At 43.5% G+C, this 17961-nt stretch overlaps 1 protein-coding gene across 9 annotated transcripts in view; it reads right to left on the bottom strand.

The window, feature by feature from the left end:
• Window positions 1–5272: 5272 nt before the first annotated feature.
• The window catches only part of LOC117520873 (transmembrane 9 superfamily member 2-like), a 34565-nt gene continuing 21876 nt past the window's right edge, over window positions 5273–17961 (bottom strand). For all 9 annotated transcript variants that reach the window (XR_004563794.1, XR_004563797.1, XR_004563798.1 and 6 more), the window contains one exon: window positions 5273–5976. Coding sequence is in view for 3 of the 9 variants with exons in the window: in XM_034182205.1 (XP_034038096.1) it covers window positions 5807–5976 (170 nt within the window). In the remaining 6 variants the exon portion in view is untranslated. The remainder of the gene's footprint in view (window positions 5977–17961) is intronic.

Genomic DNA, 17961 nt, shown 5'->3' with positions numbered 1-17961 from the left:
AATGGGAGGCAGAGCCTTCAGCTTTCAGGCTCCTCTCCTGTGGAACCAGCTCCCAATTCAGATCAGGGAGACAGACACCCTCTCTACTAGACACCCTCTCTACTTTTAAGATTAGGCTTAAAACTTTCCTTTTTGCTAAAGCTTATAGTTAGGGCTGGATCAGGTGACCCTGAACCATCCCTTAGTTATGCTGCTATAGACTTAGACTGCTGGGGGGTTCCCATGATGCACTGAGTGTTTCTTTCTCTTTTTGCTCTGTATGCACCACTCTGCATTTAATCATTAGTGATTGATCTCTGCTCCCCTCCACAGCATGTCTTTTTCCTGGTTCTCTCCCTCAGCCCCAACCAGTCCCCGCAGAAGACTGCCCCTCCCTGAGCCTGGTTCTGCTGGAGGTTTCTTCCTGTTAAAAGGGAGTTTTTCCTTCCCACTGTTGCCAAGTGCTTGCTCACAGGGGGTCATTTTGACCGTTGGGGTTTTTCCGTAATTATTGTATGGCTTTGCCTTACAATATAAAGCACCTTGGGGCAACTGTTTGTTGTGATTTGGCGCTATATAAATAAAATTGATTTGATTTGATTTGATTTTTTACAATTATTATAGACGTTTCAAAGCTGCAAAACCCCTGTAAACCCACATTATACACTTTCACAATCAGGCATGAACATTTTCTCACTTTTCTCTCGTGTGTAAACACTCTCAAAGTTCAAACCTTAGTAGGAAAATAAAACCAAACTGTTTTCAGGCCCAAACGTGTTTGAGAAATAAAAATAGAATGTTTTCCTATAAATAATTATGATGGCATTTAGAACTAACGAATTTAATTATAACGATCAACGGACGAGGTTGGACACATAAGAAATTATTAATAGTGAGTGACCAGTATTCCACAAATCGGGCCTCTGCGTCCTGACGCCGTGCCTTTTCCACTCACATCTCGCTGCAGCAGGTGCTGTTTCCATGTGAGAAACACAGTTATGAGTAGGCCTAGTTGTTGGCACTCTTTCTTCGTCTGGGCGAGAGGATTCTTATAAATAGACACGCAGAACACAGAACAATGTAAAAAAAAATTAATAGCATGCAAAATTGGACTAAATACTCCGCGAGACTGCGAGGCCGCATTATAGCGAGGGACTACTGTATTCTCTTTTCACATGTCAGTAATTCTTGACATGTGGATATTTGCTCGCTCAATTAATAAGACACGCCTAATCTGTCAGATTTCTTTATTTTTAAAATGTACCTCTTTATTTATTGTATTGTGACAAACGAATGGAGACGACAAAACCTGGTTGCAGCACGGGCGAATTAAGGGAATGACGAAACTACAGTTATAATGATCAATTTCATAGTCTAAAATGATCACACCACATGAAGTTAAACTCAGCGCTGCTCTGGCTCCAGGCTCGAAGTCTGGAGAAAAAGGCGAGCAGCGCTTTCCTTCCTGTCAGCGCTGTAGCCACGGATCATGCTCCATAACAATCCCGCAACAGCGGGATTTGTATTGATTATTATGTAGTATAATCAGGAAAGTGTTATTTATGTAACATATGCATTGATTTGTATAATGGCACTGTTTATCATGTTGATCATCTTCATTTTTATGTGGATTCCAGCGCTGGTTCATTTTGGTGTATAATTTACGCCACCTCTCAACCTGGTGTATATTTTCAGCGCAGCGTACGCCAACGACCACACTGATAAATGCCAAGTAGCGCAGCCGTTTTGGCGTACACCCCATATACGCACAAATATCGCCGTACGCAGCATTGATACATGAGGCCCAGTGTGTCTAACTGTAATTAGGATGGGTTAAATGCAGAAGACAAGTTTTGTTGTATGTATATATGTGCAATGAATTTCAATTCAATTTCAATTTATTTTCATTTATATAGTGCCAAATCACAACAGAGTTTCCTCAAGGCGCTTCACACAAGTAAGGTCTAACCTTACTAACCCCCAGAGCAACAGTGGTAAGGAAAAACTCGCTCTGAAGAAGAAACCTCAAGCAGACCAGACGCAAAGGGGTGACCCTCTGCTTGGACTATGCTACAGACACAAATTACAGAACAATTCACAAAACAAATATACAAGAAATGCTGTTAGTGCACAGGACAGGAGGGTTTTCAGCACAAATATCACACCCATCTCTGGATGGAGCTGCACCTTAAACAGAGAGGAAAAAAACAGAATCGGGCATCAGAAAGATAAGAAATATAGTATAATTTGCCAGCATTAAACAACAAGACAAGACAACAATGACAATAATGTTTCTATTCTATTCTAATCTATTCTATTCTATGCTATGCTATTCTATTCTATTCAATTCTATGGATGAGGATAGCAGCAGCGTGGGGGGTAAGGGAGGGGAGGAGGCGATTGATGTTTCGTAGATGGACGTAGGCTGACCTGGTGAGTTTTTTAATATGGGACTGAAAGGATAGTGTGCTGTCAAGGATGACACCCAGACTCTTAACCTGGAGGGAAGGTGAAACGATGGAATTATCAATATTGAGAGAAAAACTGTCAGTTTTGGATAGGGTGGATTTTGTACCAATGAGGAGAACCTCAGTTTTGCTATTGCTTAATTTAAAAAAGTTTAAGGTGTACCAGGTTTTTATTTCAGAGATGCAGTCAGTGAGGGAGGTGGGCGGAAGAGTGGATGAGGGTTTAGTGGTAAGATAGAACTAGGTGTCATCAGCATAACAGTGGAAATGAATGTTAAATTTTCAGAAGATATTGTCAAGAGGAAGAAGGTAGATGATGAAGCGGAGGGGCCCCAGGACAGAGCCCTGAGACACACCTGAAGTGACAGGGGAGAGGGTGGATTTAAAGGACTTGGGTTGGGAGAACTGAGTGCGGCCAGAGAGGTAAGATGTAAACAAGTCTAATGGAGTGTGAGTTATGCCATTGGAGGATAATCTATTGAGGAGAAGTGTGGAATGACAGATGGTATGAAAGGCTGCACTCAGGTAAAGGATGATGAAGATGGTGAGGAGTCCAGAATCAGCATAAGGATATCATTCATGATTTTATTAAGTGCTGTTTCAGTGCTATGGAGTGGACAAAAACCAGACTGGAACTGTTCATACAGATTATTGTGGGCCAGGTGAGAGTGTAGCTGAGAGGCAACTGTTTTTCAAGGATTTTGGAAGGGTAGATTGGAGATAGAATGGAAAGTGTTGAAGTTGGAGGGGTCAGCGCCAGGTGTTTTTCAAAATTGGAGAAATGGCAGCAGTTTTGAAGGATGTAGGGACAGTTCCAATGGTGAGAGAGGAGTGGACAGAGAGGGGAGACAGGCTTTAACAAATTGAGTGGGAAGGGGGTCCAGTTGACAAGTGGATGGCTTGGATTTTCGAATGAGTTCTGTGATTTCTGAAAGAGTGGGGAACTGGACATGAGAGTAAGTGTGTGGATGGGTGAAAGTCGAATGAGGCGCTAAGGTGAGGGATTGATTCAAGGTGCTGGTGGATGTTTTTGATTTTTTTGTTTTGTTTTGTTTTGTTTAGTAAAAAAGGACGTAATGGAATTACAGAAGGAAGTTGCATACAAGTGAGGAGGGAGAGACTCCTATGCTTGGGTGATGTTATTAAGTAGGGAAAACAGTCACTTGAAATTTTCCTTATTGTCAGAGATTATACTGGAGTAGTAACGTGTTTTGGTGGTTGCGTCAAAAACTTGAAACATCTCATTGAAAATAATGGTTTTTAGAGCGATCTGCGACACATTTAACAATCTGAATGGGTGTAGTGTGAAATGCCCTTTACTCCAAATTTCTTTCAATGACTATATTATGACGTTATGTAATATTACCAGAATGTTCTGGGAACCAAAAGGAAACTTTTCTTAGGGCCCCTTCACACATAGTGTGAATAAGTACAAATCAGGGCGAATGAGCGAATCACGAAAACATTGAGCCGATGGGCAGGCGTGAACGATGCCACTGCATGTGACCGTCGCAGCAGGAAAACAGTGCAAGGGGTTGGTAAGTTTAGACCTGACTTGTGTGAAGCACCTTGAGGCAACTTTGTTGTGATTTTGTGCTATATTAATGAAAATAAATTGAATTTGAAATTGAGCAGCTGGAGCATGTGTAACGACAAGCAGCTGCTTTTGTTTTTCACAGCTGCTGTGAAAAGAAAAAAAAATACATGCCACCCACGGGATTCAGACCTGCAATTTACAAAAGCTGTGATTGCCAGCCACAAACTTTACCATTGCACTACTATCACTGTCCTGTAAAATGTGCAGAAAAATGCGTGAAATCAACAACATAAAAATATTTTTTTTAAAAAGAGAAAAAAGCTCCATGATAACTGACAAAACAGCATTTGTTATGGCATATTCCTGCTGATATGTGACTGACAGTGATGTATTTGTCACACTGTTGGCTTGTCACATAGTCCTACTGCACGCTGTTCACATGACACGCGTGTCTTGTCAGACAGACGTGACATTCAGATCGCCTTCTGTGTATCCACATGAACTGACAGCCCATTTCAGCTGAATAAGCCTGTCAATGTGCACGCTGTCCAGCCTGATGCAAAAGCAATATATGTTTTTATGTATTTCAACATGAGGACAACAAGCACACACACGCACGTGTCCATCAGAGTTGTCAACAGGACCAGAGTTGTCAACAGCTGCCATGCCCCCGTCCATTCAGCACACAGACCAAGGTGTCACTCTGTGATCAGATGAGAGGCACCTCGCCTGCTAGAGGGGGGGAGCGTGAACCGCACGCACGTGTTGTGGGGGTGGTTGGGAGTGGGGGGGCGCACGAAACACACATGTTGTGGGGGGAGCTGACGCACTGGCACGCCACATGTGTACACAAACTCCACAGTCGCGGGGGCACTTAGACAAATTTCACCGCCAGCTCAAAAGTGATTGTCTGCTGACTGTTTTCGTGCAAATAGTGTGAATGGCAACACATTTTCTAAGTGCCAAGCGGGCGGTATTAGATGTGCGTGTGTGTCAAATGGAATTTAGCTGACACCTGCCACGAGAGGGATCGAATGGGCTCTCAGAGCGCACACTCTGTCTTTCAGCCGCTGGTGTGCGCAAATAGTTGCAGCAACAGTACCAGGCATTGGAAGCAGCTACGATTTTACACGTATTGCATGCGATTCCTGCTTCATGCATAATTCGACCACAATAGATAGATAGATAGATAGATAGATAGATAGATAGATAGATAGATAGATAGATAGATAGATAGATAGATAGATAGATAGATAGATAGATAGATAGATAGATAGATAGATAGATAGATAGATAGATAGATAGATAGATAGATAGATAGATAGATAGATAGATAGATAGATAGATAGATAGATAGATAGATAGATAGATACTTTATTGCTCCTTCTCAGGAAATTATGCTGTTGCAGCAGCTCACACAGACATAAATGTCATACATCTATCATTAATATATAATATACAATTAAAAAAAAATGAAAGTGCAAAGCCACGGACATCAATTTAATAGTCAATGTGCATTAAACAGCCTAATAGCTTCATACATAGTACGAATGTACTATGTAAGAAGGGGCCCTTAAAAATGTTCCGAGAACTTTACAGCTAACGTTCTGATAAGATCTGACAAACGTTCTTGTTCTAATGTTTTATGAACTTCATTTTGCTAACTGCAGTTAGCAAAATAAAGGGCCGATATTGACTGTGACTGATATTGACAGATGAACAGATGGCAACGCTTACCAAAGAAAGTTCTCTCTCTCTCTCTCTCTCTCTCTCTCTCTCTCTCTCTCTCTCTCTCTCTCTCTCTCTCTCGTTTCATTGCATGTCACAGGGGATCGGCAGATGGAGAGGTAAAACCGCTCTTTTGTTCAAAAATGGAGCCGTTCGCCGTTTCCTTTGTCGGGATAACAAAGATGCCCTCCTGTCCTTGGCTGCTTGCACCCCTGCTGTAGATCTTATTTACAAACCAGCAGCAGGAAAAGAAGCCAACTGTACCTGTGACAAGAAAAGACAAATTACATTTCACAATGACTGTCGGCACAGCTGGTAGCTGCTTTTGAAAATCAGTTTCTTTGCTGAATTGTGAAGGGCTTCTGAAAATGGGGGGTGTAGTATATAAGTGGATCTATTTACTTCAGCGGAACCACTCCCCTAGCTACCATGTTTACATATAGGTTATCTGCCAGCGCAGTGATATGTTACAAGCAGAAAATATAAAAATGAAGTATTAAGACAGGCAAAGAATTTGAAAGGAACAAGTGTCTATATAAATGAGCATTTAACAAAAAAAAAATGCAGATATTGCTAGGGAAGCAAGACTATTAAAAAAACAGAAGCACATTGTTGCTACATGGGTCTGGAATTGCAGAGTGTGGATTAGAGTAAAAGAAGGAACAAACGGTATACAAATCAAAAACATGGAGGACCTTACAAAATACAGACCTGAATAAACAATCAAATATGACGTCTGTTGGTAATTGGACCAACAAAAAAAAATCTGATCAAACATGGAAATAGATGATAAAATATATGACATAGACACTAATATTGATGAAAGTATATTTGACTTAAAAACGATTGGTTGTGAGTATTATACGGTAGAACAGCTAAATAGTGGAAAAAATTGCAGAAGATACCCTGTCACTCTTACATATAAACAGTCGAAGCTTGTATTGTAAAATGTCGCAAATAAAAGATTATTTAAATCAGTTTAAAAATAGATTTAGTATTGTTGCAATCACTGAATCTTGGCTTAATGATGATCTCATGGCTGATGTTCAAATAGAGGGATATGAGCTGTATTTTGTGAACAGAAGAGATAAAAGGGGCGGTGGTGTTGCTCTGTACATAAAGGCAGATCTGATATGTACAATTGTAGAAGAAATGACAACTGTGGATGACATCATAACAGTGGAACTTGTACATGAAACATCTAAAAATATTTTAATCAGTTGTGTATACAGAGCACCAGACACTTGTGTTGTGAAATTTACAGATAGAATAATAGAGTTATTCCATCAAATTAAAAACAAAACGCTTTTTATATGTGGAGACTTTAACATTAACATAGAGAGCTCCAGTTGCCAAAGAATAAGTGATTTTGTGAATTCAATGTATAGTTTGGGGTTATTCCACTTGATAACAAAACCAACCAGAATCACATCGCAAAGTGCAACGGTAATCGACAATATATTTACAAATAGAACAGATGAAATTATCAGGAATGGGATCTTGATGACAGATGTTAGTGATCATTTACCAGTCTTTTCAATATTTAAATATAAAAATAGGTACAAGAAAAAAACTGTTATAAACTTTAAAAGAGACAAGTCAGTAAAAGCCTTAGTGTTGTGTGGGCCACCAGAAGAGGAGGTACTGCTGGCCCACCACCAGAGGGCGCCCTGTCTGGAGTGCGGGCTCCAGGCACCAGAGGGCGCAGCCGCCTCACAGGAGCAGCCAGGGTGACAGCTGTCACGCATCACCTGCAACAGCTGTTACCAATCATCTGATGGCAGGAGTATATCAGCAGGACGACGTCTCCACCTCTTTGCCGAGATATCGTTCTACCTGGAAGGTAACGTACCTCAGCTGTCTGCGTGACAATAACCTTTGTGACTTTTTTGTGCATTATCTTTTGGACTGTTTTTCCAACGAGAGGTGGAGGTAGCTTTCCTGCCGTGCTGATTCCTGGGTGCAAACGCATCCTCATTCACTTGCTTTTTGTTCCTCGCCAGCAGTACCAGATCCGACACGCGGAGGCAGTGGCCACCTGGGAGTTCGGGACTTGGCGGCTCCAGTATTCCCGGGGTCTGGTGGTGGAGGAAATCGTGTGGTTCCGGTTCTGCTTTGGACAGGCGTCTCCTATCTTCGAGCCTGCCCACACGACACCTTGTGAATTGACTGTTGTCTATTGTTGCAATCTGTTGTATTTGTTGTGCACATTCACAACAGTAAAGTGTTGTTATTTGACCTATTCCATTGTCCGTTCATTTGCGCCCCCTGTTGTGGGTCCGTGTACCTACACTTTCCCAACAGGATGTCCTCCTTAACCGCAGGGTGGAGGCTCTCGCCGCGCAGGTGGAAGCGCGCCCTCAGGGCGCTGCTGCGGCTCTCCCTCCTGTCGACCCTGTGCGTACAAGTGACGTTCCACAGGTCGTTCAACAACCCCCCCCACCTTCCCCGGAAGCATACATAAGCCCTCCAGAGCCGTACGGAGGTTGTGTGGAGACGTGCGCGGACTTCCTTATGCAGTGTTCGCTCGTCTTCGCACAACGTCCTGTCATGTACGCGACTGATGCCAGCAAGATAGCTTATGTAATAAACCTGCTTCGTGGTGAGGCACGCGCTTGGGCTACAGCGCTCTGGGAGCAAAATTCACGGCTCCTTCTGACATATGATGGGTTTGTGAGGGAGTTCAGAACAGTGTTCGATCACCCGAATAGAGGAGAGACCGCTTCAGCTGTGCTGCTGTCAATGAGACAGGGGCGCCGGAGCGCAGCTGCCTATGCAGTCGACTTCCGCATCGCGGCTGCGAGGTCCGGCTGGAATAGCACTGCCCTCCGCGCCGCCTTTGTAAACGGACTGTCATTGGTTCTAAAGGAGCACCTGGTGGCTAAGGACGAACCGCGGGATTTAGATGGGCTTATTGATCTCGTTATACGATTAGACAATCGGTTAGAAGAACGGCGTCGGGAACGAGACGAAGGGCGTGGCCGGGCACGCGCCGTCCCTCTCCCTTCCGGTTCCGACCGCGTTCCGCCCTCCCCACGCTCCACGGCCCCTGCGCTCCGTGTGGTTACAGCTCCCCCTGCTGACGAAGCTATGGACACGAGCAGGGCCACATTTAGGGCACCAGATAGACAGAGGAGGCTGGCCCGCGGAGCGTGTTTTGTTTGTGGCTCGATAGAGCATCAGGTAAGAGACTGCCCCGAGCGGTTAAACACCAACGCCCGCCCCTAGAAACTGGGCTAGGGGTGGGCCGAGACATTCACGTGGGACACACCCACATTGCCACACGACTCCCAGTTACAATCCTTTATGAGGATTTAACCCTGAAGGCCCCAGCACTGGTGGACACGGGCTCTGAAGGGAATCTGTTAGACAGCAGATGGGCCAGGGAGATAGGGTTCCCTCTGGTGGCGCTTACCTCGCCTGTGCAGGTGCGGGCACTAGATGGCTCCCTACTCCCTCCAATCACACATAAGACACCACCTGTAACTCTGGTGGTGTCAGGAAATCACCGGGAGGAGATCGAGTTTTTTGTGACTCCTGCTACCTCCCGTGTGATTTTAGGGTTCCCCTGGATGTTAAAACACAATCCACAGATCGATTGGCCGTCCGGGGTAGTGGTTCAGTGGAGCGAGACCTGCCATCGGGTATGTTTAGGTTCCTCGGTTCCTCCCGGTTCCCAGGCTAAGGAGGAGGTCAGAGTCCCGCCCAATCTAGGGACGGTGCCGGTGGAGTACCATGACCTTGTGGATGTATTCAGTAAGGATCTGGCGCTCACCCTTCCCCCCCACCGTCCGTACGATTGTGCCATTGATTTGGTTCCGGGCGTTGAGTTCCCGTCCAGCAGGTTGTACAACCTCTCACGACCTGAGCGCGAATCAATGGAGACCTACATCTGGGACTCTCTAGCTGCTGGGTTGATCCGGAATTCCACCTCCCCGATGGGTGCAGGTTTCTTTTTTGTGGGAAAAAAAGATGGCGGACTACGTCCATGCATTGATTACAGGGGGCTGAACGAAATCACGGTTCGTAACCGATACCCATTGCCCTTGTTGGATTCAGTGTTCACGCCCCTGCATGGAGCCCAAATGTTCACCAAGCTCGATCTTAGAAATGCGTATCACCTGGTTCGGATCCGGAAGGGAGACGAGTGGAAGACGGCATTTAACACCCCGTTAGGTCACTTTGAGTACCTGGTCATGCCGTTCGGTCTTACAAACGCCCCCGCGACATTCCAAGCATTGGTTAATGATGTCTTGTGGGATTTCCTGCACCGATTCGTCTTCGTATATCTGGATGATATACTCATCTTCTCTCCGGACCCTGAGACCCATGTTCGGCATGTACGTCAGGTCCTGCAGCGGTTGTTGGAGAACCGACTGTTTGTGAAGGGCGAGAAGTGCGAGTTTCACCGCACTTCTTTGTCCTTCCTGGGGTTTATCATCTCCCCCAACTCCGTCGCTCCTGATCCGGCCAAGGTTGCGGCGGTGAGAGACTGGCCCCAACCCACTAGCCGTAGGAAGCTGCAACAGTTCCTCGGCTTTGCTAATTTCTACAGGAGGTTCATTAAGGGCTACAGTCAGGTAGTTAGCCCCCTGACAGCCCTGACCTCACCAAAAGTCCCCTTCACCTGGTCGGATCGTTGCGATGCCGCGTTCAAGGAGTTGAAACGGCGCTTCTCGTCTGCACCCGTTCTGGTGCAGCCCGATCCTAGTCGCCAGTTAGTGGTTGAAGTGGACGCCTCAGACTCAGGGATAGGAGCTGTGCTTTCCCAGAGCGGGAAGACCGATAAGGTCCTTCACCCGTGTGCCTATTTTTCCCGCAGGTTGACCCCGGCCGAACGGAACTATGACGTCGGCAATCGAGAACTCCTTGCGGTGAAAGAGGCTCTTGAAGAGTGGAGACATCTGTTGGAGGGAACATCCGTGCCATTCACGGTTTTCACTGACCACCGGAACCTGGAGTATATCAGGACCGCCAAGCGGCTGAACCCCAGGCAAGCCCGCTGGTCACTGTTCTTCGGCCGTTTTGACTTCCGGATCACCTACCGTCCTGGGACCAAGAACCAGAGATCGGATGCCTTGTCCCGGGTACATGAAGATGAAGTCAAAACGGAGTTGTCGGATCCACCGGAACCCATCATCCCGGAGTCCACTATCGTGGCCACTCTGACCTGGGACGTAGAGAGAACCGTCCAGGAGGCCCTGGCACGAAGCCCGGACCCCGGAACTGGACCGAAGAACAGACTCTACGTCCCACCAGAAGCTAGGGCTGCAGTCCTGGACTTCTGTCACGGCTCTAAGCTCTCCTGTCATCCAGGGGTGCGAAGAACCGTGGCAGTTGTCCGGCAGCGCTTCTGGTGGGCGTCCCTAGAGGCCGACGTCCGGGATTATATCCAGGCCTGCACCACCTGCGCCAGGGGCAAGGCTGATCATCGCAGGGCTTCGGGACTGCTCCAGCCGCTGCCCGTGCCCCATCGCCCCTGGTCCCACATTGGCCTGGATTTTGTCACGGGCCTCCCGCCGTCCCAGGGCAACACCACCATCCTCACGATAGTGGACCGATTCTCCAAGGCGGCCCTTCGTGGCCCTCCCGAAGAGTGACAAATTTCATATTGTTTAATGACAGAGCAAAAAAAAAATAACGTGTCATTACAAACAGATGGAATGGATATATAAAGGGTAAAAGAAATGAAATTTTTAGGAGTCATAATTGATGAAGATCTTACATGGAAGTCACACATAAATTACATAAAAGGAAAAATAGCGAAAGCCATTGCTGTTTTGCATAAAGTAAAATATTCATTAAACAGTTATGGTTTATTAACATTGTACAATTCATTGATTTTCCCATATTTAACTTATTGTGTAGAAATCTGGGGATCAACATATACAACTTATATACAACCTTTGTTTATTCTGCAGAAAAGGGCTTTAAGGGTGATTAGCAACAGTGGTTTTAGAGATCCATCTAATCCATTGTTCATTAAGTACAGGGTACTTAAATTTCGTGATTTGGTCGATTTGAAAATATTACAAACAATGTACCAAGCTAATAAAAATGCTTTACCAACAAACATTCAAAATATGTTTGAGAAAAGAGTAAGTAGTTATAAACTGAAAGGAATAGAAGTCTTTAGAAAACCAAGATACAGAACCAAAGTAAAAGAACGGAGTATTGCAGTAAATGGTGTAAAATTATGGAACAATCTCAACAAAGAAATTAAAGAATTAAGGTTGCTTAAATTATTTAAAAAACGTATTAAACTAGATGTATTAAGTAAGTATGAAACTATAAAATAAGTTAGTGGGCTGTAAGGAAGTTAAAAAAAATGTAATTTGTTAATAATGTATAAAATGTTTTAAGTTTAAAAATGTAACCTGTCAGAGATGTAATCTATTTAATAATGGTCATAATTATGAAATAAGTCAGTGGTATGTGACAAGAAATACAATCTGTTAAATAATGTTGAAAAATGACGCTGGATATTGAAAGATTGTATTGTAAAAAGGGGCAGAAAATATAAGACTTGTTCTTCTCTCTGCTCCTTTTCATTCTGGTAATGGAGATGCTTTATTTCTGCTTTTCTGGTTTTTTTTTTCTTTTAAATGAATGAAATAAATAAATAAATGAAATGAATGAAATGAAATGAAATGTAATAGAGACTTGCAGTGAAGCCAAGTAAAAGTCATTGTTCATGCTACCTCCGAGTTGGATCATTTTTTTATATTTATTATGTTGGAGTAAAGACACAACAAATTGGCGATGAGTAATTTGGACTCTAAACAACTGCACAAAATGAAAAGTTAAACCGGAGGGAAGGAGAAATGACGAAACAAAGCAGGAGGTGAAACGAAAGCAAGAGGCGAAATGAAAACTAGCAAAGGATCCGTGAGTAACAGTGAAATAACTCAGATAAATGGATAAGATTCTGGATTTCAAGTCTGAAATGGCTTATGTTGGGAAAGTCGAGGAGTTTGATAGCTCGAGTGAAGACTGGGATTCATACATAGAGCGAGTGGAGTTATATTGCGACACTATGATATCGAGGATGAGAAAAAAAGTGCCGTCCTCCTCAGTCTAATGGGAGCGAAAACTTACAATCTCCTGCGTAATCTCGAGCCCTGCTAAACCGTCGAGCAAGTTATACAAAGACACTGTTGAGACGTCGCAGAAGCACTTAAACCCCGCACCACTAGTGATAGCGGAAAGATTCAGATTTCATAAAAGGAATCAAACAAAGGAAGAAAGCATATCCGGGTATATGGCCGAACTGCGCAAACTCTTGCAGCATTGTGATTTCAAAGAGGGACTTTCTGATGCCTTAAGAGATCGGTTGGTATGTGGCATTCACTGTACAAGCAGGCAGAAAAGGCTACTGTCAGAAAAAGACCTGGATTTGAGAAAAGCACTCGAACTAGCTATCTCAATGGAAATAGCAGCTAAGGGTGCATCAGAGCTACAGAAGAAAACCTTAGAAAACGAAGTGCATCAAATGTCCTTAAATGGGAAAAAGCAAAAATGCTGCAGGTGTGGTAAATCCTCTCACGATGCAAACAACTGCTGGTTCAAAGAAAAGACACGTAGGAAATGCCACAAACAAGGCCACATAGAAAGAGCATGTAAAATAGACCAAACCGACACCCAAAAAGAAAAATCTGGAAAGAACAAAGGTTTTAAACCCAAAACAAAGGCCAAAGCAAACAAAATGCACAAAGTAACAGAACATTCAGACAACACAAACAGCAGTGAGGTGGATGACTTGTCATGCTTAGAGCTGCATAGCATAACTGAAGAAGACCGGAAAATAATATGGATAACAACAAAAGTGTCTGGCGTGAAACTAAAAATGGAAATGGACACAGGTTCAGTTTTGTCAGTAATCTCTGAGACCGACTATGACAAGCTGTTCTCTCACTTACCACTGAAAAAGACATTGGTGCTGTTAAATGTACACAGGTGGTGTTAAATGTACACAGGTGACAAAGTCCACAACATCAGTAAAAACTATTTCTGTTCTATATATACACACACACACACACACATATATATATATATATATATATATATTCAGAATAATAGTAGCGATATGTGACTAAAAAGATTAATCCAGGTTTTGGGTATATTTCTTATTGTTACATGGGAAACAAGGTACCAGTAGATTCAGTAGATTCTCACAAATCCAACAAGACCAAGCATTCATGATATGCACACTCTTAAGGCTATGAAATTGGGCTATTAGTAAAAAAAAAAAAAAAAAAGTAGAAAAGCCTGAAAACCTGAGTCAGTTAACGGAGGTCATTAGCAGCACTCTGGAGAACTTGACTGCATACTGAGGAGGTAATTCAGCAATTTGATTCAAGTGTGTTGGACCAGGGACACATCCAAAAGTTGCAGGACAGCAGCCCTCAAGGACTGGAGTTGAATACCTCTGCACTCAACCATCACCTGGGGAGGTGATGGTCTAGTGGTCTTAAAACCAGAGAATCAAACCACTGTCAGGCTGAAAAATTACAAGGAACCCTTGAGCAAAGTCCTTAATCCGTAAATTGCTCACAGTGTGTAGTGAGTGTATTGCATGGCAGCACCCTGTGTGAATAGTTGAATGTGAGGCATCATTGTAAAGTACTTTGAGCTTCTGATTCAGATGGACCAAGAGTAGTTTATTTGTTTGTTTGTTTGTTTATTCATTTTGAGCAGGTTAATACAAAAGAAAAATAATACATATATCCAGTACATATGCAATACATTTATCATTTAGCTCGAAAAGGAGTGGGAAGAAGAAAACTTAAATCCCACCCCCATCATTCATTTTAACACAAAATAAATAATCACAATGACTTCCTTGTCACTTCAACTGAAAACAAAAATAAAAAAAATAAAATAAAACAGCAATTTATACATATTCAAGGTTATTGTTAGCAACAAAGAGGTAGATACCAGCAATGGTAAGGACAAAAATACCAAAATGGTAACAACAAGATATAGCACACACCAACAATGGTAAGAAATGCACAGGTAGAGTAAAGCACATACCAACAATAGTAAGAAATTCACAGGTAGAGTATATCACATACCAACAATGGTAAGGAATCGTAAGGTACAGCACAACACTGATAAAGAACAGTACATTAAATTCTATTCTCTCTGTATATAGACCAAACCGCATCTTTATATAAGGACTTGAATTTGTGAATATTTCGGCAGAGCTTTTGCATTCATTTTGAAATTTCCTCCTTCAAGGTAACTATGGTAAATAGACTGCATTTATATAGTGCTTTTCCATCAGACGCTCAATGCGCTTTACCCACTAATGACTCGCATTCACCCCGATGTCAGGATGCTGCCATACAAGGTACTCACTACACACCGGGAGCAACTAGGGGATTACTTTGCCCAAGGGCCCTTAGTGATTTTCCGGTCAGGCTGGGATTTGAACCGAGGATCCTCTGGTCTGAAGACCAGCGCCTTAATCACTAGACCATCACCTCCCCTATAGTATTTTTTTTCCAGACAAAAGAAATTTTGATCGTATTGGCAATGTATTATTGGAACGCCCCAACTTCATTGGCATTGGGGTTGTATAATTATACAACCCCAATGCCAATGAAGTTGGGACGTAAAACAGAATACACTGATTTGCTGATCCTCGACAACCTATATTCAACTGAATACACGACAAAGACAAGATATTTAATGTTCAAACTGATAAACTTTATTGTTTTGTGCAAATATTTGCTCGTTTTGAAATGGATGCCTGCAACACGTTTCAAAAAAGCTGGGACAGTGGTATGTTTACCACTGTGTTACATCACCTTTCCTTCTAAAAACACTAGTGTCTGGGAACTGAGGACACTCATGATGACAAAAGGCTCAGCTGCTCACAAGCAAAGATGGGGTGAGGATTGCCACTCTGTGAACAACTGTGTGAAAAAATAGTCCAACAGTTTAAGAACAATGTTTCTCAACATTCAATTGCAAGGAATTTAGGGATTCCATCATCTGCAGTCCATAATATAATCAGAAGATTCAGAGAATCTGGAGAACTTTATGCACGTAAGCAGCAAGGGTGAAAACCAACATTAAATGCCCATGACCTTCGATCCCTCAGGCGGCACTGCATTAAAAACCGACATCGTGTAAAGGATCTTACCGCATGAGCTCAGGAACATTCAGAAAACCATTGTCAGTTACCACAGTTCGTCGCTACATCTACAAGTGCAAGTTAAAACTCTACCATACAAAGCAAAAGCTGTACATGAACAACATCCAGAAATGCCGCCGCCTTCTCTGGGCCCAAGCTCATTTGAAATGGACAGACGCAAAGTGGAAAAGTGTGCTGTGGTCTGATGAGTCTACATTTCAAATTGTTTTTGGAAATCATGGACATCTTGTCCTCCAGACAAAAGAGGAAAAAGACCATACAGACTGTTACCAGCGCAAAGTTCAAAAGCCATCGTCTGTGATGGTATGGGGGTGTGTTAGTGCCCATGACATGAGCAACTTACACATCTGTGATGGCACCATCAATGCTGAAAGGTACATCCAGGTTTTGGAGCAACACATGCTGCCATCCAAGCAACATCTTTTTCAGGTACGTCCCTGCTTATTTTAGCAAGATAATGTCAAGCCACATTCTGCACGTGTTACAACAGCGTGGCTTCGTAGTAAAAGAGTACGGGTACTAGACTGATCTGCCTGCAGTCCAGACCTGTCGCCCTTTGAAAATGTGTGGCGCATTATGAAGCGCAAAATACGACAAAGGAGACCCTGGACTGTTGAACAACTGAAGTCGTACATCAAGCAAGAATACGAAAGAATTCCACCTATAAAGCTTCAATAATTAGTGTCCTCAGTTCCCAGACACTTATTGAGTGTTGTTAGAAGGAAAAGTGATGTAACACAGTGGTAAACATACATGATTTATTGCTCATGAACCTAATGCCCTAGGTGCTGTTAATTTTGCACTTTCTCTTATTCTCTCTGTCTGAGGTGTCGTTGCTGAGACTGGGGAAAAGGAGTGCCTAGCAACTGGGTGAGTGGTCGAAGTGTGACCAGTGCAACATGATGGTTGGTGAGTCTACCTCCTGCATTCCACAACAACAGCCAGACGTGGCTCTGCCCGTAGCTTGTAACTATTAGAATGGCCTAAGCAGTGGGTCACCCCTCTGAATCTGGTCTGCTTGAGGTTTCTTCCTCAAGAACACCAGAGGTAGTTTTTCCTTCAGGCCCCTTCACACATAGTGCGAATATGTACAACTCCAGGGCGACACCCGTCAGAGCAGCTGGTATGTGCACACCATGAAACATCACGCTGACAGGGAGGTGTGCATGATGCTGGTGCAACGGTTCGTGCACGTGGGAATACTGCAGATGGCTAACAGTGCAGTCCATTAGTGTCTGACTCAAACTAATTGTTAAAATGGGGGGAATTATCAAATGATAATTATGGTTCCTCCTACATCCAAAAGAAATGGATGTTAGGTGAACTGGAAACTTTAAACTGACCATAGGTGTGAATGTTTTTGTCTGTCTACATGTGGCTGTGCAACAGACTGGTATCCTGTCCACGATTGTGTCTCTACTACTTGCACACTTACTTCTAGCATGTACTACAGTAACAGATGTGTAATATGTAGTAACTGATGTTCAGTACATAATCAATCAATCAATCAATTTTATTTATATAGCGCCAAATCACAACAAACAGTTGCCCCAAGGCGCTTTATATTGTAAGGCAAGGCCATACAATAATTACATAAAAACCGCAACGGTCAAAACGACCCCCTGTGAGCAAGCACTTGGCAACAGTGGGAAGGACAAACTCCCTTTTAACAGGAAGAAACCTCCAGCAGAGCCAGGCTCAGGGAGGGGCAGTCTTCTGCTGGGACTGGTTGGGGCTGAGGGAGAGAACCAGGAAAAAGACATGCTGTGGAGGGGAGCAGAGATCAATCACTAATGATTAAATGCGGAGTGGTGCATACAGAGCAAAAATAGAAAGAAACACTTAGTGCATCATGGGAACCCCCCAGCAGTCTAAGTCTATAGCAGCATAACTAAGGGATGGTTCAGGGTCACCTGATCCAGCCCTAACTATAAGCTTTAGCAAAAAGGAAAGTTTTAAGCCTAAGCTTAAAAGTAGAGAGGGTGTCTGTCTCCCTGATCCGAATTGGGAGCTGGTTCCACAGGAGAGGAGCCTGAAAGCTGAAGCCTCTGCCTCCCATTCTACTCTTACAAACCCTAGGAACTACA

Source organism: Thalassophryne amazonica, chromosome 11 (assembly GCF_902500255.1).
Source record: "Thalassophryne amazonica chromosome 11, fThaAma1.1, whole genome shotgun sequence".
Lineage (NCBI taxonomy): Eukaryota > Metazoa > Chordata > Actinopteri > Batrachoidiformes > Batrachoididae > Thalassophryne > Thalassophryne amazonica.
This window is presented reverse-complemented; position numbering and strand designations above follow the sequence as displayed.